This window comes from Podarcis filfolensis, assembly GCF_964270895.1.
Source record: "Podarcis filfolensis genome assembly, chromosome: 17".
NCBI lineage: Eukaryota > Metazoa > Chordata > Lepidosauria > Squamata > Lacertidae > Podarcis > Podarcis filfolensis.
This window is the reverse complement of record NC_139621.1, coordinates 38,819,562-38,842,766: the sequence shown is the minus strand read 5'-3', so window position 1 is coordinate 38,842,766 and position 23,205 is coordinate 38,819,562. Positions and strand designations below refer to the sequence as shown.

General features: G+C 44.4%; 1 protein-coding gene across 1 annotated transcript in view; it reads right to left on the bottom strand.

The window, feature by feature from the left end:
• Window positions 1–23,205, bottom strand: part of TBX15 (T-box transcription factor 15) — a 95,354-nt gene that overhangs the window by 48,934 nt on the left and 23,215 nt on the right. Inside the window, exon 2 of the mRNA XM_083593453.1 lies at window positions 1,250–1,463. Coding sequence (XP_083449579.1) covers window positions 1,250–1,463 — 214 coding nt within the window. The remainder of the gene's footprint in view (window positions 1–1,249; window positions 1,464–23,205) is intronic.

Below are 23,205 nucleotides of genomic sequence, written 5' to 3'. Positions count from 1 at the left end.
TATATGAACAAGATATGATGTGGAAACACCAAGATAAGACTGGATAGAATTATGAATTTTGTTTGGACTGATTGGGACTGATTTGGACATTAACACAGTAATAAGAAGATGATCTGAATCCCCCTTTCGATCTTGAAGTATGGGTTCCCCCAACAAAATTTAAAAATTTGGCTTTGTAATTTGGAATTTATGTGATCTGATTTAATTTGATGTGATTGGCCAGTTAATAAAAATTATTTTTTTAAAAAAAAAAGGAAATGCTTTAAAATCAGCACTAAGGGTTTCGTGCTGGCCAGTGGTAAGGCACCAGTACTAATAATATATATTTTGGACGGAGCAGCTTATTGTTTTGCTCTTGTTCTTCTTATTATTTTTTGTTTTTATCTTGTGTTTTTAGACTGTGAACTGCCCTGAGATCTACAGATGGCAGGAAGTACAAAATGATTATTATTAATATTATTATTATTTAGTGTTATTCTTTTTAACAATCATCCTTCTGAATGAAAATACACATACATATACAGGCATACACACCCAAACATGTACCCATATGGCAACAGTTGCTTTGGTATGGCCATAGCTAGAATTAAGAGATGAAATATGAAAGGTTTTGTGTACAATGATGGCTCATATTTCCTACATACAGTCAAACCTCGGTTCTCAAATGGCTCCATTTCGGTTCCCAAACTCTGAAAACCTGGAAGTAAATGCTCCGGTTTTCAAACGTTTTTCGGAACCCAAATGTGCGATGCAGCTTCTGTTTAGAGCAGGCATAGGCAAACTTGGCCTTCCAGATGTTTTGGGACTACAACTCCCATCATTCCTAGCTAACAGGACCAGTGGTCAGGGATGATGGGAGTTGTGGTCCCAAAACATCTGGAGGGCCGAGTTTGCCTATGCCTGGTTTAGAGTTTCCCTGTTGAATTGAGGCTTCCGCTTTCAGTTTTCAAACATTTCGGAAGTCAAACAGTCTTCCAGAACGGATTACGTTCGAAAACCGAGGTTCCACTGTATCTCTGTTGTGAAACATACTGGCAGGCAGGGCTGCCTCCAGAGCAGCGTGGATGTAAAGCTAAGGCATGGATATTATGGTAAGGGAAAAGTCCCGTTCCAAGCCTCAACCCTTGTCAGTCTTGGGGAATGAGTTTGTGACAAAGCATGGATGATACCGTGACAACCTTTCTATTTCATCAAGTCGATTTCACATTGAAACTCAGAGTCTTGTGCTGAGGGGATGCCTTCGTCTTACCTGCCTGCTTTAGTGATGATCATTTCTGTGCCAATATCATGGAACCGTTTCCAGAGGTCAGCACACTGCAATTCCACCTGGATCTCCTCCATGGATGAGGTAGGAGGTGGTTGAGAGATGGGGCCGCTGGATGTGAGGTCAGAGTGCGTGTCAAAGGAGCAGGATGTCCTCTCAGCCAATGCTTCAGTGTCTGAACCCGTACTCTGCTCTGAATCTAAACAAATGAGAGAGAACACCAGATCAAACTATCAGTTTCTAAAATTCCCCACAGAAGGAAGGCATAAAGAAAAGTCAGCATAAGGATTATTTTTTTGAAAAAATAAAATAAAGAAAGACGAGTGAAACGGCATCTCTTTTATTATATGCATGCTATTGTTGTGATTTACAATCTGGTTTCTGGTTTTCTATTCCTAACATGACATCTGGAATTTTCGTTAAGTTTTAAAGCAGCTGTATGAAATTGCCCACAATATAAAATATAAATAGCAAGAAATGTATTCAGGATGCACAATAATGGAGCACTCCAACTGGAGATGGGAGGAAAAGAAAGAAAGAACATTCACTCAACACCAGAGAAATAATGTTCTGGTTACTCATATGTCCTGCCACATATGTTGCTCTTGCAGTTAGGTATTTTTAGACAAAACGCTTGTTTTCCTTCTTTTTAGTATCTCAGAAATAATGGGTGTTGCTTTTGGTTTTGGGTTTTTTTTGGCAGAGCTTTCTTTGCAAATATATGTTATTTGTTCCTCTATTATAATTTCTGGAACAATGATTTTTTTTTCCTTGAGAAAAGAACCACATTGCACTAAAGCTGCAGAAGGAAGGATGGTGAACATATGGGAAGAATTATTGGGAAAGTAATTGGTATTTCAAGGGACACCTAAGTTTTTGCAGGGGTCTTGGGATATAAAAGTCTGGCTAACAAAGGAGGGGGGAACAGAACGATGGGGCTGAACGAAAGAAATGGCTTGCGCCAAACCATTTTCAAAAACTGCTCTGCAAACACCGAATGTTTGTGGAGGCCATGGCCATGTTGTGAATATTTCCATGGCCTTCTGAGGTTTGGTGAGCTGGAAGGCAGCACAGAGCAGTGGCGTAGCGTGGGTTGTCAGCACCTGGGGCAAGGCAAGTAATTTGCGCCCCCTAAGCCGTGGATTTGCGCCCCCTAAGCCGTGGATTTGCACCCCCTAACCCATAGATTTGCCCTAACCCCAGATGTTGCGCCCGGTGCGGCCCGCCCCCCCTGCACCCCCCACGCTACGCCACTGGCACAGAGCCCTCTTGGTCATGGCCCCCTGGTTGGTAAATCCCTTTTCTAGAGATGCCCAGCTGCTTCCCTCTATTAAGGCTTCCAAGTGAGCCATAAGAGCTAGTTACATTTTGCCAAGCATTTGGCATGATGTGACTCTCTCTCTCCACAATGTTATTGGATTCCATTATAGTGCTATTTGCTACTTCTTGATGTGATCTTTTCCACATTTGTCTTGCAGTTTCATTTTTTATTATTGTGAGTTGCCTTGTGAACCGAAAGGTGGGTACATGTTTCTATACTTGTAAACCACCCTGAAAGTATTATTGGATGGTATACAAGTATAATAAATAAATATAGGATATACTCTAAGCAATATCACTGGTCCCTCCCTAGGATTTTCATTTTGGTAAAACGTTAAGCCTCCAGTCCTTTTACTTATAAATAAAAACAGGCAAGCAGTATTCAGTTTTCTTTCCTTTTATTGGTTGTTTGCACAGATAGGAAGCGAAAACTCCAGCAATGTATTGCTAGTGCAAGGAAATGATTTTGCACCAGCCTAGAGAATTTGTACACATTAAACAAAAATCTGATTTATCAAGGACACCAATATGAAATGACACATCCCATATTGCATGCTTAATATGTTTCATTAACTTAACTATTGATCGTGTTGAAAAACATGAGAACAAACCATCTAACAAGCATTATCCGTGTCACTATAACAAGAATACAAATATACATGCAACCAAAATGCATGGCTCTCATACAGAATAAATTGGAGTCACAAGTGCAGGAAATGTAAGCAGTTCATACCAATTGAAAGATGTCCCAGGGATTAGAGAATATTACTTGGCTTTTATACAGAGTGTTCAAAACACTTCACAAAGAATGCAAAAAATGAGAAGCTAGTTTTTAAAATAATAATAATATAATAATAATTTATTATTTGTACCCCGCCCATCTGGCTGGGTTTCCCCAGCCACTGTGGGCGGCTTCCACAAAGGCCAAAAATACACTAAGATGTCACACATTAAAAACTTCCCCAAAAGTGAAATTGACATGTTTAATCAGAGAAAAGTCATTTTCTTTAACATTTGTTAAAGACTGGAAAGCTCACATAGACTTTTTGCATGAAAAAGAAAAAGAAATGATGATATATGGATTTGAGGATTGAAGATAATGTTTGTTTATAGAAAGTGAATATTGTTTTTATATAGTGGACAAATGAAGAATAGGAAGTTCTTTATTTTCCCAATCTTATTTTTCTATGTTTCTCTTTTAACCTCTTTTCTACTCTTCATTCTTTCTTCCTTTTCCTCTATTTTTCTCTCCCTCTCTCTCTCTTTTTGTGTATTTATTGCATCTAGATAAAAGCCTTGGTTTGGTTTTTAATAAGGGGAAAGATATTAAGTTTTGTATTTTTCTCTATAAACCTTAATTTAAAAATATATTTTTTTATTAAAAAAAGGAAGATGTCCCAAGGATTAGAGTAGCCTTACTTCCAAAGAATAGTACTTGTCTTTTATATAGAGCAGGGATGTCCAACCAGTAGATCGCGATATACCGGTAGATCCCCAGCTGATCCTGGTAGATTGCGGATTCGTTATCATGTACAAAAAGTTATGGGGGGGGGAAGCTAAAAAAAAACACCTCTGTGCAATCCTCCCCCCAAAAAAGCTCAACAACGCAATCCACCCACCCCACGCACACTACTCCCCCCCCTCCAAAGACAATGGGTAGATCACTGCCAGTTTTTTTATACTGGGAGTAGATCACCGTCTCTTGGGAGTTGGACATGCCTGCTATAGAGCATTCAAGATACTTCACAAAGAATGCAAAAAGGTAGAAGCTAGTTCTCAAAAGTGACACCCATTAATGTTTATTGTAGCTCAACACATTTCGGATCTACAGTTTCTTCCTGAGGAGCAAGCCTAGACTATCTTTCTTTTTTTAATATATTTTTTATTAATTTTTACATAAAATTTTCCCCAAAAAACATACAACATATTTTCTCATCTTATTCAATGTTTTGAACTTCCATCAACCACATCTGAAGATTTTTCAACCTTTATCATTTAATCTGCATTTCATTAATTTCACTATTACTTTTAATAGTCCTTCACTAATAGTTCTCTTCGTACTTTTCTCTGCAATATTTCACATAGTCCTCCTTACAAAACTTATTGCAATCCTACTAGCGTGATCTGTTGATTACAATTGCTTTTCAGATAGCTCACATATTTACTCCAGTCCTCTGAGAACCTCTGATCCCGCAGGTTTCGAATCCTTCCTGTCATCTTGTCTAATTCTGCACAGTCCATAAGCCTAGACTTTCTGAAGCAGATCACACAAACTCTGCATGTTGCCCATCTGACTCCAAAAGGAACCAAAAGAAAGATACCTACAAAAAATATCCATCACTGGGACTTTTGAGAACTGGTTGCTCTCTTTTTGCATTCTGTTGGGTTTCTGTTCCTCCCACCTGACTTGTTTGGATTGGCAAAACACTTCAGATAGCTTATAAAGCCATAACCTTTGCAATAGCTCAGGCTGGTAGGTCAGGATTATTGTGAATGGAGACTAAGACGGAGAGGTTATAGCCTGCCTAATGCCAGCCTTACAAGTTCATGGGAGAATGAATGGAGTTTCCGCTGGGGATTCCCTCATTTGTAGCTTAATCTCTTAGGCACTATGCCAGCGCAGCTATAATGTGCTCAAGACTGCCATGATTCAGCCACATCTAATTTATCAAATAGTTTTCATTTGTAACAGCAGCTTTCCGTAGTAAACCTATGATCAGAGAAGACTGAATGAGAGACAGGCAGACATGGGTGTGACTGAAATATACTACACAGTTGTTTGTTTAAAAACTGCTACCAAAAGCTGTTTTCAAGTCATGGGGTTCGAGAAAGCAAAATGATTTTTTTGTCATTTGACAGAAAATGTTCTGCTGATGAAACATCACCTAATTATTCTGGATTTTTAAGCAACCTCTCTGCCTAGGAAAGAATGGACTCCTATATTGTTTCTCATGAGAAAAGGAATTCAACAAATTATTTCTGTCAGTTGGGTCAAAGACATAGATATCCCTCTATATAGGCTGTTCTAATGTTTACATTATGCATTCTAACACTTTTGGGCTCCTATAGATGCATGAACCCATGCAATATCAGGGCAAAGCCCATGGCAGTTCATGCGTTAAGTTTACACTGAATTCCCAATGCAAACCTGCATCCAAAATAAGGGCACAAACCCTCCACACAGAATTAAATGCACACAGATGTCAATCCCCATAGGAAGTCAACTGAGCCTTTCCCACCCTCCCACTTTGCCAGCCCTCAGCTGGGCACATATGTTGAGCACACTGCAATATACCTCACAACAGGTGTCCAGTGGCACAGAGCGTGTTTCTCCCTTGCCAAAAGTCCCTTTTGGGGGAAGGGTGGTTTCAAAGTCTTCAGTGGAACCGAAGACATCTCTTCGGAGAGGCTTTGCAGCGTGCCATTTACAGCTGCCAAAAACCAGTTCAATCAATAAGTGAAAGCTTAAGAAAAGCAAAAACCCTACAGATGAGCTGAAAGTTGGCTCCAGCACTTTGGTATCTGTCCTATCAACCAACCCCTGGCTCTACCAATAGGTCAGCCTTCCACCAACCTGGTTTCTTCCAGATCTTTTGGACTACAGTTCCCATCAGCCTCAGCCAGCGCAGTCATATTGGTTGGGGCTGGTGGAAGCTGTAGTTCAAAGCGTTTGGAAGAGACTACATTGTGGAAGGCTGATCGCTTCTCCTGCTTCCACCTCCATCATCTGCCAAAGACAAGGATGGAGATAAGATTAATTCTGTGGCCTGGCATTTGGCAGCTTAATGTTTCCATAAAGGAAATGAGGGGACTTCCTTAAACTTGTCATTATTTTCCACTCTTATGATGGTTTGACAGATGCCAACAATTCCAGCAGCAATTATAAAGGCTCCATAATGGTAAGGAGGAAAGCCTCCTGAGAGCATCACAACTGCACATAACTTTAATTTCCCATTACTTCCTGTTTCCCATCATCCCTTCCTGTGCTCTCCTGCATCTCATCTTTGCCTAGATAGTCAGCCTTTGGTCAAGGGCTTTTTATTAACTGATTTTAGGGTTTACCATTTGCTTTTCAGCTCAAATGAGCATTCAAAGTGGGCATAATATGGCCAACAAGGAGAAAAACCAAACCCCATTAAAACAGCAAAAGGCAAATGGAATCAGCAGCATTATTGTAACAGCAGGAAGAATGATGCAAAGCCGGCAGAACTCTCAAAATTATGAAGGCTAAAAGCCTGGCTCAAAAGAAAAAATCTTAGTAAATGATTCAAGAATCTGAAGATCTAGAAGATCTTGAGTGGGAATGAATCCTATCAATGCAGGAACAATGCAGGATTATTGTCTTTTATATATCATACTTTCATTGTGTGTTTCTTTTGTATTGATGTTGTTCACCACTTTTGGGGAAACCTTCCAGCTAAAAAGAAATATAAGTTGTACCATACCATAGCTGGACGTCACAGATCTACACATGGGAGGAGATGAGCCTTCAGCCATTCTGGGCTCAGGCCAGTCAAGGCTTTGCAAGTAAAAACCAGCACCACAAAAGAAATTGGTAACCAGTGAAGCTCCGAAGTATAACTATTAAGATACTGCTTGGACCTGATTTTTTTAAACTCTACATACTTTATTTTAACCTGTGTACATATAATACATGCGGGTGGCGCTGTGGGTTAAACCACAGAGCCTAGGACTTGCCAATCAAAAGGTCGGCGGTTCGAATCCCCGCAATGGGGTGAGCTCCCGTTGCTCGGTCTCTGCTCTTGCCAACCTAGCAGTTCAAAAGCAAGTCAAAGTGCAAGTAGATAAATAGGTACCACTGCGGTGGGAAGGTAAATGGCGTTTCCGTGCGCTGCTCTGGTTCGCCAGAAGCGGCTTAGTCATGCTGGCCACATGACCCGGAAGCTGTACGCCAGCTCCCTCGGCCAATAAAGTGAGATGAGCGCCGCAACCCCAGAGTCGTCCACAGCTGGACCTAATGGTCAGGGGTCCCTTTACCTTTACTACATATAATACATAGCAAAATGAAAATGACCTTAAAAAAAGGAGCAAACCAGTTCCTGCACCCACCATTGAAGCATGACACTTCCTTCATCTTCACTGAATTTGTCCACCTTCCCTTCTGCCACAGCAGGATTGCAGCTACAACCAGCATAATTTAAAGGGGGTGGGTTGCTCTGAAAGTGTTGCATCTGTAGCCTGAACCCACAACTCACATGCTGACAAGACAATTGTGACAAGGCTTGTTCACCTCAACTACCAGTGCCTTCCCACCACACACACATGCCAAAAGCACAAAGGGATGCTCTCCCTACTCAGAGCACAACTTGATGTTTGTTGCTTTGCAAGTTATATTTGCAAAGATATAGCCCATACAGTTGCATTTCACATCACGGGGACATCACCATCTTACAAATCTCGCTGTTTCTCTCATGTCACACACAACAATGTATTAACAATGCCCTTGCATGACCTTCTGCAAAATAATGCAATGCCTTGAAAGAGTTTCAAATTGCAGTCACAACCAGCTTCCTTTTAACTGTTCGACACAATGTTGTGTTTGTAAAGATACGTATAAAAAATTGCCACTAGGGGAGTATCGAGATTCTGGACAACTGTTCTGAGCAACTACTGTTGGGAAGTTTTCTAACATTGAATCTGCTTGCATTAACACTTCTGTCGCACTCTGGATTCCCACCCACACCCCAAGTTAAAAGTTCATTCTCAATATGATTCTTCAGAGCCATCTTTTCTACAGGCTTGCCAGGAGATCGACGCAGTCCAGGAAAATGCTAGCTGCAAAAGGCCCAGGCGTGAGCCAGCTGAAAGACACATCTGCTCTGTTCTCTTACAAAGCTTCCTTTCCCCAACCATGAAATCTCAATGGAACTGAACATACCTCGCAGGACAGGCTTTGCAGCATGCTGTGAGCAATTTGCAGCTGCCAAATCCATATCAATCAAATCCCAGGGGAGATTCTTCCTTCTTCAAACCGAGCAAGTTAAAAGGGGGGTGGGGTGAAGGAAACTGCCATCAAACTCAAACACACACACACACACACCAAGTACATTTCTACAGCTGGAACAACTTCATATGCTACCCTTAAAAATTCCAAGATATCAAACACATAGTGGGCAAAATTTCAACACAAACGACTGGAAATCCCGTAAGGTATCTCTCAGTTTGCCATTGGCTGCACTGTTTTGATTTGTATAGCTGCCATGACTGCAAGCTCTAGCACTGCAGAATGGCAGCGAGAAGTGGGTGTGGGAATTAAACTGGCCACAACTTTATCGGATACTTAATACAGCTATGAATGCTAAAACTGGGACCAAGGTGGAACCAAGTTGTTTGTCTCTGCTTGGAATTACCAAAGGAAACGGCTCAGCTATCCAACAGCAAAGGTCCATTGGGTGTCATGGCCATCTTACTATGATGGAGCCTTGTGCCTTACTAAAGGTAAAGGATCCCTGGATGGTTAAGTCCAGTCAAAGGTGACTATGGGGTGCGGCACACATCTCTGCTTTCAGGCTGAGGAAGCTGCCGTTTGTCCACAGACAGATTTCTGGGTCATGTGACCAGCATGACTAAACCGCTTCTGGCACAACAGAACGCTGTGACGGAAGCCAGAGCACACGGAAATGCCATTTACCTTCCCGCCGGAGCAGTACCTATTTATCTACTTGCACTGGTGTGCTTTCAAACTGCTAGGTTGGCAGGAGCTGGGACAGAGCAACAGGAGCTCACCCTGTCGGGATTTGAACCACTGACCTTCCGATCAGCAAGCCCAAGAGGCTCAGTGGTTTAGACCACAGCGCCACCCCTGTCCCTTACTACAGCCTTCCCAACCTGGTACCCTCCAGCATGGCTGTGCTGGCTGGGGCTGAGAGTTGCCATTCCAAACATCTGGAGGGCTTAAATATAGAAGAAGAGTCTGCTAGAACAGGCCACCAGTCCAGCCTTCTTCTCTTACAATGGCCAATGCCCATGGGAAGCTTGCAAGAAGGACCTGAGTGCAACAGCACTTTTTCTACTTGCGATTCTCAGCAAGTGGTGGTCAGGGACATACTACCTCCTAAGGTGGAGGTAGCACCTATCCATTGTGGGTAGAAGCCATTGGCAGCCTTATCCGCCATGAATTTGTCTAGGTAAAGGTAAAGGGACCCCTGACCATTAGGTCCAGTCGTGACCAACTCTGGGGTTGCAGCGCTCATCTTGCTTTATTGGCCGAGGGAGCCGGCGTACAGCTTCTGGGTCATGTGACCAGCATGACTAAGCCGCTTCTGGCGAACCAGAGCAGCACATGGAAACGCCGTTTACCTTCCCGCCGGAGTGGTACCTATTTATCTACTTGCACTTTGACGTGCTTTCAAGCTGGTAGGTTGGCAGGAGCAGGGACTGAGCAATGGGAGCTCACCCAGTCACGGGGATTCGAACCGCCGACCTTCTGATCAGCAAGTCCTAGGCTCTGTGGTTTAACCCACAGCGCCACCCGCGTCCCCAATCCTCTTGTCTAATCCTCTTTTAAAGCCATCTGACTTGGCGGCCACCACTGCCCCCTGGTGGAATCACACAATCCGTCAATGCCCAAAGTGGAGGCTATTTTTAAAAGCCTTGCACTTCATATCTGCGGTTTTGAAAGAGGAAGACTATGGCTTATAGAGGATCTGTATACATACACATTAGCTGCTTGCTTTTCAGAAGGTTCCTACACTCCTGAACATCAGGAACAATGGTGACTTAGGCAGTGAGAAGTATATTATTTATATATTTTCAGGCAAAGGCGTTGGGTGGCAATTTATTCTGAGTGGCAACTTGTTTAAAGTATAGCTATTGGGACCACTGGAAAACATTTCTCTCCCGATCTCAATTAAAGGGCTTTTGACCCGGTGAAAAATCTGTGGCACAAGCCTATTTTTGCTTACATGAAAGTATATATGGCCTGCTAGAAGGAGTGGGTCTTTTACCAAGGTAGGTTTATGCAATGTGGCAGCCTTAAAGAAGCAAAAGCAGGCTTCTAGACTGCCCTTCATCTACAGAGATACCCCTGCAGCATGCAAAGGTGAAGAAAAAACAAACAAATCCAATATAAGACCACTGGGGGTCCATGAAAACTACAGAGGCCATTACAAAGCACAAAAGCAGAACAGACTAGAGCATATTAGATTAGATGAGATATTAGATGAAATGAGATTAGATTAGAACAGAGTCTGATCAATTTTGGATTTTAAAATGCCTGGGGAAGTAAATGAGTGTTGTCCTGCTGCTTACAAGATTGTTGTGTTGGCTCCAGTCACACATGCCCCTAATGGAAAGGTCTCCTACAGAGGCGGTGCCACCCCAGAGAAGACTCTGTCCCACATTGTCACCTAATGAAGTTTGCCCAACTAGAAGCCTCCTCTGAAGAACTTAAGACACAGGCAAGCCAGACTAAGAAGAAGCACTCCTACCAGGGGTGCCAACTTGAATAAAATATTGGGGGGCCCAGGTAAGCGACACACTGTATAATCGATTACAAGACATTCCACATGCACACCATTGGAATGGCAATGGCCATCAACTTTGAGGGGGGCAGCCCCCTAAAATATTTTATTGGGGGCTAAAGGAACCTTGGGCCCTAGGAGTTGGCTCCTGTGACTCCTACAGGTATTGGGGTCCCTAAACTGTTTAAAGTGTCGGTGGAATCAATAAAATTGCATTATAAGAACTCAGATATAAAATACATGTTCATAAATTTACAAGGCAAACACATATATACTGTAAGCATATAAACCACGTGTCTGAAATAATACAGGAGAACAGTCCTGAAGCTGTTTTGACTCCCCCAATGACCTCAAATATTTTTCTTCAGTGAGAAAGGAAATGGGAAAGACTCCGCATTGTCTCTTTACTCACAAATCCTGTCTTAAGGGCATATTTGTATATGAATAGGGTGAGCCTGTGACCTGGATTCAGGAACTAAAGTATTAACCATCACAAAAGAATGGCCAGGCTGCCCAGGTAAAGGCAATCAGTGACCATTATTAGGTATCCTGGCAGATGGGATTTCTGCTGTAGACCGCCTCCTTCTGTGATGTATGTATGATGTTTTGGGGGGTGGCCTTGGGCTACAGAGTGGCCAGTTTCAAAAGTGTATATAAGGGCTGGTGCACTATTGTTCTGGGTTCCTCCTCCCTCCTGCATGTGGTGAGTGGGGACCCTGTTGCAACAGTTTAATAAAGATCAGACTTACTAGCCGCTTTGCTTCTCAATATTCTTTGGTTGGCCTCTGTTATTTTCTCCTACCGATAGGGAACCCACTTAAGGACCCTATAGAGGTTCTTGGGTACCCCATAAGGGAAAGCAGTAGTTTTTTCTTACAACTGCAAAACAAATAATGTTATTAATGGGGGAGGGAGCGGTGTTTAAATTTTCATTCTGTTTTCTATAGGCAGGAGATTTTTGACTTTGCACTCAGCTGTGGGTTTGGCTGCTTTGTCAGTTTGCTTTATTTTTCTTAGAGAAGTGGGTCCTGCTCTTGCCCACGCTGCCCTCTCCTCCTCCTCCTCCTCCTCCGGCAGCCACAGATGGAAAGACCAGGGGAACGCAGCAGGGCACTTGGCTTCTCTGCATCTTGCAGTGTTTATAGGCTTGACGTGACTTTTCCAGCAAAAGTTGACGTGGGCACACACACCACATCCCCCCCACACACACACATCCACTCGCCCACCTCCCTTTTCCCTTTCATCCAAACCGTACACCAGAAGTTTCTGCTTTCAATATCCTTGTGCATTCTTTTTTTGAACGGGCTCACGGGGGTGGGGGGTGGAAAAAATCAATACACAGGGAAGTAACGCCAACCCAATAGGAGATGCGGAGTTTCCCTATTAAATTACCAGCTTCAGACTCTGGCGATCAGAAGTGATTTCCTCTTTGAAGCCTGCAGCAGAGGAGTTCCTGCCACTTTCAAGCACATTTCTTCCCACCGAGACTCAGGCTCTGAACCTCAAAGGGCTTCTCCCAAAGTATCCCCTATTCCTGCCACTTGGGAATGTGGAGTTCTTGGAGGATATGACTCTTAGCAGCAAGCAGCAAGTTTCCTGCCTGTGCAACAGATCTCTGCCTCATGCTTCTCTCCCTCCCTTCCTCCCTCCCTCTCTCTCTGCATGGTGCCTTCTTTGCCCTGACAGGAAAAAGAGATGGTGGAAGTCCTAAAGCAGTGCTGAGAAAACACCTTCCATTGCTCTTTTACCCAGAGAGCCATGTGGGGCATCTGCAGAGCAAGGTGACCACCCAAAGCCTTTGCAGTGGAAACCAAGATCCTTTATCTGATCAACAGCACCTGGCCAGGCCCAGTTTTTAGGCTTTGATGTTGATCCAAATGGAACTTGGATGAAACCCAAGCCGGAATTAAGATCGCCGGAAGAAATATCAACAACCTCAGATATGCAGAGGACACAACCTTGATGGCAGAAAGTGAGGAGGAATTAAAGAACCATTTAATGAGGGTGAAAGAGGAGAGCGCAAAATATGGTCTGAAGCTCAACATCAAAAAAAACGAAGATCGTGGCCACTGGTCCCATCACCTCCTGGCAAATAGAAGGGGAAGAAATGGAGGCAGTGATAGATTTAACTTTCTTGGGCTCCATTATCACTGCAGATGGTGACAGCCATCACGAAATTAAAAGACACCTGCTCCTTGGGAGAAAGGTGATGGCAAACCTAGACAGCATCTTAAAAAGCAGAGACATCACCTTACCAACAAAGGTCCGTATAGTTAAAGCCATGGTTTTCCCAGTAGTGATGTATGGAAGTGAGAGCTGGACCATAAAGAAGGCTGTTTGCCAAAGAATTGATGCTTTTGAATTCTGCTGCTGGAGGAGACTCTTGAGAGTCCCATGGACTGCAGGAAGATCAAACCTCTCCATTCTGAAGGAAATCAGCCCTGAGTGCTCACTGGAAGGACAGATCCTGAAGCTGAGGCTCCAAGACTTTGGCCACCTCATGAGAAGAGAAGACTCCCTGGAAAAGACCCTGATGTTGGGAAAGATGGAGGGCACAAGGAGAAGGGGACGACAGAGGACGCGATGGTTGGACAGTGTTCTCAAAGCTACAAACATGAGTCTGACCAAACTGCAGGAGGCAGTGGAAGACAGGAGTGCCTGGTGTGCTCTGGTCCATGGGGTCACAAAGAGTCGGACATGACTAAACGACTAAACACACACACAAATGGAACTGCAAGAGTTACATAATCCCATGAGCGCATTGTGAGGACTTGTTTTTATTATTTTACCAAGGAAGAAAGCATCTAGCAGGGACCACTTATTTTCTCCTGCCCAAGCCCCACTGGAAGGAACGGCAGCTGCATAAGGATACAGAAGCGGAGCCACAAGATTTAGATGCCACTGCTGCCCCCCAAAAAAGAAAAGAAAAGAAAGCTGAACAGTGATTATTAATAGGCTTGTGCAAAACTGAAAGAACAGCTATAGTGTCCCTAAATCTCAAAGGCCCTAATTCAAGGAGGAAAAGAATATCAGTGTCCGCTAGGCATGATGGCCATATTGGCTTGCATACTGTCTGCGAGAGGGGAGTGGCAGCTGGACCCAGCATTGAGGTCTGTTTTGCGGGGAAAACCCCATGGATCCAGAGAGCAGGTATGGACTTCAATAATATGGTGTCCTGAGCAAGGACAAAATTGCTCAAAATTGCCCCTTTTATTTTCACAATAATTCCTTTTGTTACAGTTGCTTTTTTATGAATGTTCTCAAAATGATTATTATTATTACGGGGCCCGTCCACTCAGCACTGTAGAGAGATCCATAGATCCAGACAGAACAGGCACAGCTACTACTCATGTGCAATGGGGGGGGTCCCCAAGACCTTTCTAAATCTTGGGGGGGGGGCAAACATTTGTACCTTCCTCTCTAACTCTCAGGGTTAAAGGATTTCCACAGCAGTCTGAAACTAACGTCGCAAACATCTCATGAAAACAATGAAACAGCAGAGCAATTTGTGACAACGCCGATGTTAAACCCACTTAAAATCTCTACCAATAAAATAAACGGTATTGAAACACCTGAGCAAATCAAAAGGCTTGACGCAGCACCAAAAAGTCTCCTGGGGCACATAGGGAAGTCCAGCATGAACTATCAGTGGAGGCTAGCCCATTTGGGGCAAGCGGGGCACTTTCCCAACAACCTCCAAACCCACCGGCCTCCTTTCTGACAACCAGTCCAGCAAGCTGCCCTGGCAATCTGCCTCCTCCTCTTCAGTCTCAGTTTTGCCCTTGCAAAACTCAGCAGGGAGGAGGATGGGGGCAAAAACAGAATTAGCTGGATCCGCCAGTCCTTTGCATTGGCTCCTCCTACGGTTGGGCTCCTCGGCTTCCACCCAACCAGTTATTTATTTATAAGAAATATTGCCTCCCCTTTGCCCAAAGGTTTGTTGTTGTTGTTTAGTCATTTAGTTGTGTCCAACTCTTCCTGACCCCCTGGACCAGAGCATGCCAGGCCCTCCTGTCTTCCACTGCTTCCAGCAGTTTGGTCAAACTCATGTTCGTAGCTTCGAGAACACTGTCCAACCATCTCGTCCTCTGTCATCCCCTTCTCCTTGTGCCCTCCATATTTTTCTTTACAGCATTGGACTTTCCTTTCGCTTCCAGGCATATCCGCAACTGAGCGACCTTTCATCTTTGGCCCAGCCACTTCATGAGCTCTGGATCTACTTGTACTTGTCCTCCGCTCTTCCTCAGTAGCATGTTGGACGCCTTCCGACCTGAGGGGCTCATCTTCCAGCGTCATAACTTTTATATGCCTGTTGTCTTTGTCCACGGAGTTTCCTTGGCAGGGATACTGGAGTGGCTTGCCGGTTCCTGCTCCAGGTGGATCACGTTTGGTCAAAACTCTCCACTATGACCTGTCCATCTTGAGTGGCCCTGCACGGCATAGCTCATAGGTTATCTGAGTTATTCAAGTCCCTTCGCCACGGCAAGGCAGTGATCCATGAAGGGGTCGCCCAAAGGTAGAGTTGCCATATTTCAAGAACTGACCGTTCCTTTTTTCTTTTTGCTAGGGTTGTTGAGCTTCTTTTGCAACAAACAAACAAACAAAGTTTTTGAGCTATTTATTAGGAAAGTCACCATATGCATATGCCCGTGTTTCCCTGGACAGTTTTGCCGATTTTCGGAAATTACGCATGGACGCTATTTCTGACGGGCGGATCACATATATGTGCAAACAATTCCAGACGTATGGCAGCCATACCCAAAGGCCCCAGGGCAGTATAACTAGGACAATGAAACCACAATGAAATCACTAGACAGATTACCCCTGAGAGATAGCTCAGTTGGTAGAGCATGAGACTCTTAATCTCGGGTCGTGGGTTCAAGTCCCACATTGGATGAAAGATTCCTGCTTTGCAGGTAGCTGGATTAGATTATCCTTGTGGTCCCTTCCAACTCAACAATTCTATGATTCTATGGTCACCAGCATTGAAATATATATAGTAGCCATGTGCAAACTGAAAAGCAATTGTTAAGAGGCTTGCGGATCTTGGTTTGGAGAAGAAAAGGCCAAGATGAAGAGGAAGTTCATTTGCTTCATGTATTAATGCAAGCCTCCCTAATTTGTGCTTCAAACATAAAATAGTTCATCACTTACACAAAGGAGTCATTTTTCCTTGGAGGTACAGCCCAAATTAAAAAAATCACCATATACATTTAACACAGGGCAGTGACATTAAATTTCAGGTGCTTTCAGCCTGACTGGGCGAACAGGTGCAAAGTCTGTTGTCTGAAATCTGCCAGGCAGTATATTCTCATAACAATTCCAACTGCAGCCTCCAGAAACTGGTTTTGGCTCAGGTTTAAAAAAAGGAGCAGCAGCAGGGGTTAGCCATAACATGCAATAAAAAGTGGGTAAACATAGATGACACTTCAAAGTACTGAGCTGGGAGGCTGCTCAGCAGGAAGAGGAAAGGAAAAAGTCTATAAATATCAGTTGCACTGGACGCTCGAAAGAGGAAATTGTGATTCGGCTCCAGCCAATAGAAAATACACACACCCTGGGGTCACTTGGATAAGTGAGAATCACATGCGGAATGGACAAAAGGGAAACAGGAGAATTTTGAATCCTTGTCCTAAAAGGCCCAGGAGGTTTAATAAAGCCTAATCTGACTGCCTCATTTAAGAAGCACAAGATGAATTTCCTGTCCTAGAAGGGCAAGACATCTTTCCAATGGCCTGGCCTCTCAGTGGCTGGGAGAGAACCTCCATTTTCCAGCTTGTTATATTTTAAAGGTAAAGGGTAAAGGGACCCCTGACCATTAGGTCCAGTGGTGGCCAACTCTGGGGTTGCGGCGCTCATCTCACTTTATTGGCCGAGGGAGCCGTTGTACAGCTTCCGGATCATGTGGCCAGCATGACTAAGCCGCTTCTGGCGAACCAGAGCAGCGCACAGAAACGCCATTTACCTTCCCGCTGGAGCGGTACCTATTTATCTACTTGCACTCTGACGTGCTTTCGAACTGCTAGGTGGGCAGGAGCAGGGACTGAACAACGGGAGCTCACCCCGTCGCAGGGATTCGAACCGCCAACCTTCTGATCGGCAAGTCCTAGGCTCTGTGATTTACCCCACAGCGCCACCCGCGTCCCTGTTATATTTTAGAGAGTAGAAACTCTGGATACATTGGGGGAACCTGAATCAGGGCCAGCCCAAGACACTTGGGCACCTGAGGCGAACCACAAAATAGCGCACACATCCTGCCAGGGAAGAAGGGGTGACTGAAGACCTACATTAGGAGCAAGGGAGTGGGATAAAGACAGGGCCAGATTTAGGTTTGATGAGGCCCTAAGCTCCTGTAGGTAATGGGGCACTTTATATGTCCAGCTGTCCTTTGTCAACAACAAATTGTCGCTGTTTTTGTGTTGAATATATGCTATATGGCAATTTATGGACCAAATAGGTATCTAAAGCCATTTGCCCATGTTGCCATGCAACCAGTCCATGCAGAATGTAGGCACCCTATGCATTCCATTTGCAGACAGGATCTGTTCCGGAGCTCCAGTTGGATCCTGAGGTTTTCTGCAACCGGAGGGACAGTTTCTGCACATGTGCACACGGTGGTAGACCGCTTCTGCGCATGCGCACACGACGAAACCCAGAAAAATACTTCCAGGTTTGCCGTGTACGTATCCCGTAGGATACGTAACCAGAGGTGAACATAAGTAGAGGTACCACTGTATCTAGAAATGAGCATTGCTTACATTATAGGAGCCTACACAACACAAAACACTGTTGCTGTATGTAGAGTGTTTGTTGTGGGGGAGGAAGGGAAAGGAGAATGTTAGCTGCTTTGAGACTCCTTAGGGTAGTGATAAAGCGGGATATCAAATCCAAACTCCTCCTCCTCCTACATTGGGAACAAGGGAGGGAATCAAAGGTCATCACAGGGAAGAGGGAGGGGCCCACTCTGAATCAAGCACACGCTGGGACCCCTCAATTTTGAGGGCAACCTGGTGCGTCTGCTTCAGGGTGGTGGCACTGGAGGGTCATGGACAGGGATGTGTTGAGATATAAGAGAGGAGAGATAAGGGAGAACTAGCAAAATAATAACAGGGCAATCAGAGAGGAAGGCATGGGCAAACTCAACTGGCTTGGTACATTTTTGAGCATTTATGCATAGCTGACCCCTCGGCGCAGGGTTTAAATACGTCCTTCAGCATTTTCTTCTTAAAACGCTTCAGGTACGTTAGCTAAATGGAGGTTAATTCTATTAAAAACATTTTAAGGCCACAGTGTAATTTTAACTGCTTATAGTGGTACACCCGGTATAAATTTAACCTTGAAAACAAACATTTTAATATGGGAATCTGTGACTCATGATGGCTTTTGCATACACGTGAGACCATGCCAGGAGCACGCAAGGAGCACAGGAAACACTCCCCTAGGTCGCATGCTGTTGCTTCGCCAACAAATTATCTTTGTGATTCTCAGAGTCCCATGAGCTTTGCTGCAGCCCAAAAGCAGGAATGTTGGTGCCTGGGCATAAAATCTAAATGTCGGGAAATCCCTGCAGTGATAAATATATACAGTATATATAATAAACTGATAATGTATCACTCCCGTTAGGTCCAGTCGTGGCCGACTCTGGGGTTGCAGCGCTCATCTCGCTTTATTGGCCGAGGGAGCCGGCATACAGCTTCCGGGTCATGTGGCCAGCATGACTAAGCCGCTTCTGGCGAACCAGAGCAGCGCACGGAAACGCCGTTTACCTTCCCGCTGGAGCGGTACCTATTTATCTACTTGAGCTTTGATGTGCTTTCAAACTGCTAGGTGGGCAGGAGCAGGGGCCGAGTAATGGGAGCTCACCCTGTCGCGGGGATTCGAACCGCCGACCTTCCAATCGGCAAGCCCTAGGCTCTGTGATTTAGACCACTGCACCACTGCCTGAGCCAAGCCACTTTCTCCTGCCTAAGGGAAGAGCCAACTCATAAAGCTACATGAGGCAAGACTGTGCGCCAAAAATACCTGCAGGAGCCAAGACAATGCTAGAAGCAGCTTTGAGCTCTGGCGGGAAAGGTCCTTAACAAGGTGAAATCTCCAGCTATGCAAATTCTTTCTGGGCCTACAGGTCTCTTTACATTGCATGCTTCTGCAGTTACGTCAATGGGAAGTATTGGATAGAATTCGCTATATCCCTCAGCCTATCAGGAGGATAAATCTCTGACCAATCGTGTCGGCTATTACTTTCTATAAAACTGGCTGAATTTATTATTATTATTATTATTATTATTATTATTATTATTATTATTATTGAACTAATGGAACCGTCCCATTATTGCAAATTTTTTTCTACCCATCCTTCAATTAACTGTTGCCCAGAAGAAGAAAAATACTTTAAAAGTGTTAGAACAGCTTATTGCTTTCATAATAGCTGGCAGAATTTACGTTCCTCTTTTAGTCATTCTGATATTGCCTGCTGTTGAACTGCATAGTTAAATAGTAGATTTGGGAATTCAAAGTCATTCCCTGCTTGCTTAGGTTTTCTAGTACATTTGGTTGAATGTTTTGTCATCTGTCGCTTGGGCAAAGGGATTCCCAAAGCCTTTGCCACTTTAGGGCTTGTCTACACTTCCGCTTGTGCCGCGCTTAGAAAGCATGGGTCCAAGCAGTTTTCCCCTTGCCCTGCTCCTTTCCAAGGGAAACCCCACTCTAGCCATAGATCAGAAGAAATGGCAGTCCGGGGAAAACCCAAATCACTGTTTTCTCTGGATGAGCACTAAAGAGCAGTTTCCCCAGGCAGGGGAAGCAGTGAGACAAAAGGAAGTGTGGATAAGGCCTTGGTTAAAATGCTGACCCCAAAGGAATCCAGGAACTTCCCCTCTCTGTGGGAACCACTACTGAGAAGGCCCTCTACCGGGTTCCCTGTAGCCTCACTTCTCGCAGGGAGGGAACCGCCAGAAGGCCCTCGGTGCTGGACCTCAGTGTCCGGGCTGAACGATGGAGGTGGAGACGCTCCTTCAGGTATACTGGGCCGAGGCCGTTTAGGGCTTTAAAGGTCAGCGCCAATACTTTGAACTGTGCTCGGAAATGAGCAAAGATTAGAAAAAGAAACAAATCCAGTTCAAAAAGATATCTATTCATTGATTCATTCATTCATTTACTTATGTGCTTAAAATGTTTTTATGTCACCTCTCACTGAATGGAGCAATGGCAGAGGTCCCGAGGCAGAGTACAATTAATACAGTTACAACAGGTTTTTTATTTCAGAGAAGCCAGTAAAAAATAATCCACAAATACGAAAATTCAATGCATATGTACAACAACAACAAAATCAGAACACAGCTCAGTAACAAGCAGACAAGCAGACAAGCAGACATCATCCTCACATGCGTCTCCACCCCCATCGTTCTGCCCAGACACTGAGGTCCAGTGCTGAGGCCCTTCTTGGTGGTTCCCTCGCTGCGAGAAGCCAAGTTACAGGGAACCAGGCAGAGGGCCTTCTCGGTAGTGGCGCCTACCCTGTGGAACGCCCTCCCACCAGATGTCAAGAAGAAGAAGAGTTTGGATTTGATATCCCGCCTTTCACTCCCTTTAAGGAGTCTCAAAGCGGCTAACATTCTCCTTTCCCTTCCTCCCCCACAACAAACACTCTGTGAGGTGAGTGGGGCTGAGAGACTTCAGAGAAGTGTGACTGGCCCAAGGTCACCCAGCAGCTGCATGTGGAGGAGCGGGGAAGCGAACCCGGTTCCCCAGATTACGAGACTACCGCTCTTAACCACTACACCACACTGGCTCTAACTACGTATTGCGTAGTCGGCAGGATGTCAAGAGAAAAATAACTACCAAACTTTTAGAAAAGTTTGAAGGCAGCCCTGTTTAGGGAAGCTTTTAATGTTTACTAGGTTATTGTATTTTAGTGTTTTGTTGGAAGCTGCCCAGAGTGGCTGGGGAAACCCAGCCAGATGGGCGGGGTATAAATTATTATTATCATCATCATCATCATCATCATCATCATCCTCACATCAGCCCAAACCTCCAGTTGAGTTTCCCAAGCTGTTTCATGTAGGGAGACAGAAAGGAAGCTGGAGAGTAATAGCACCACATTCTGAGACTTCAAATCCTCAAAAACTGGAACCAGGCCTCGTCCAGGCAGCTGCTCTGGAGGGATACTAGGCTTGGTGATAATGAAAACCACTGAGAGGTCCAGGGGAATTAGCAGGGTGGCACTCTCCCAAATCCATTCCACTGGGCTAGTCATTCATCAGGGTGGCCGAGGCTGTTTCCATCCCAAAACCAGGCATGAAGCTGAACTGAAATGGATCAAAACCACCTGCAACATCACAGACTACCTGGAGCTGAGAAGAACCACACACTCCAATAGCCCCCAAATGCTGGGGTAGTTATCAGAAACCATTAGATAGGAATTAAGTTTCTTCAAGCTATCAGGGTTCATACCTTCACTCCCAGAGGCCTTAGCCACCTTCAAGGTCCAAATGTCCAGTCCTACCTGATTTTACAAACTGTAACGGACAAGGTTCCACCACCTTAGTTCCAGCCTATTTCTAGCACTGATGTGAATAGCCCTGGTTTGTTTTTGGATAATTTCTTTTGCACATACTCTCCTTTAGAAATGAAATGGTCATTTCCCACTTGCATTGCGAAATGTATCCTGGACTCTTCTTCTTATTCAGTACAATCTGACATATTTGGTGTTGAGAAGAAGAAGAAGAAGAGTTTGGATTTGATGTCCTGCTTTATCACTACCCGAAGGAGTCTCAAAGCGGCTAACATTCTCCTTTCCCTTCCTCCCCCACAACAAACACTCTGTGAGGTGAGTGGGGCTGAGACACTTCAGAGAAGTGTGACTGGCCCAAGGTCTCCCAGCAGCTGCATGTGGAGGTGCGGAGACACGAACCCAGTTCCCCAGATTGCAAGACTACCGCTCTTAACCACTACACCACACTGGCTCTTGAGATTGTGATATGGTTCCATCCTACCAAAATCAAGGACCAGCAAGCTCAAGCTCACTTGGGGTCTGTTCCTAAGTAAGTTACTACAATTTCCCCTAGGACTAAGTCTTACTGAAGTCAATGGGACATACTTTTTAGTAGACATTTATAGGATTGCCCGATCAGTCTTATCAAATCCCACTGGGTGTTAGGATAATGTGAAGCTTCTCGCTTACTGTACAGCTGCTCATGTGTCCGGGCATCAGGTCAGAGAATCCAGAATAGGAAAGAAATGTTTCCCAAATTACAGAAAGGCCTCACTGGAAATATTTTTAGCAAAAATTCACAGCAAGACGCATCTTCCTCAACATTTCCAGCTCATAATTTTGTGAAAAATCTAACCATTTTAAGACCAAAATCTTACAGAGAGATGTTTTAACCTTCCTGGATACTATTTCCTGAAGACTCATATTAACCATGCACATTTTACAGTGTTATTCTGGTTGTTGTTTTTCTTTTAATGCAAGCCAATCATGCAATTTGGGTAAATCTGGGTTGGCAATGCTGTTTATGTTTGCACCGTCCTCTTATGCTGCTGTGATCCATTTCAACAGTACGAATGAGTACGATCAGCCAGGAAGTTCTCTTGTGCAAACAAGCAAAATCCATCAAAAATGAACAATAGTCGGGCAAGAGCTGCTTGGTGGATTGGGCCCCTTGTCTCTTGTTTATTTCATAGAGGAGGTGGAGGGGTGAGCTTCCAAATGTGCAGTGGAGTCAAAAGCAGTGAGGGGAGTGCAAAGAAGCAAACATGGATCTTCTGGTTGTAAAAAGATTAATATGTTTTCCATACGCTTCACTCCCTAGCCGTATTTTCCACATGTGTTAAAGATCAGTGCCAGCATCTCTCTCTGTGCTGCTGAAATGGCACGCCACATAAAATAGCTACAACTGCTAGGACAGAAAAGAACCCTAGGAGCCAAAATTGATGGCTTGCTGCCATTCAAATCTCGTCGTCATTTAACCTTTCCCTGTTCCTAACCTGGAGAGAGATGCAGAACACATCATAACTTCCTTTCAGTTCTCCGTTGTTGGTGCATTAAATGGTGGGGCAGGTGGGGGCAGGGAGCCGGGGGAGAGGCCAAAAGGAAATTTCCTGGGTTTTTCAGAAGGCCACAAGCTTTGTTGCATT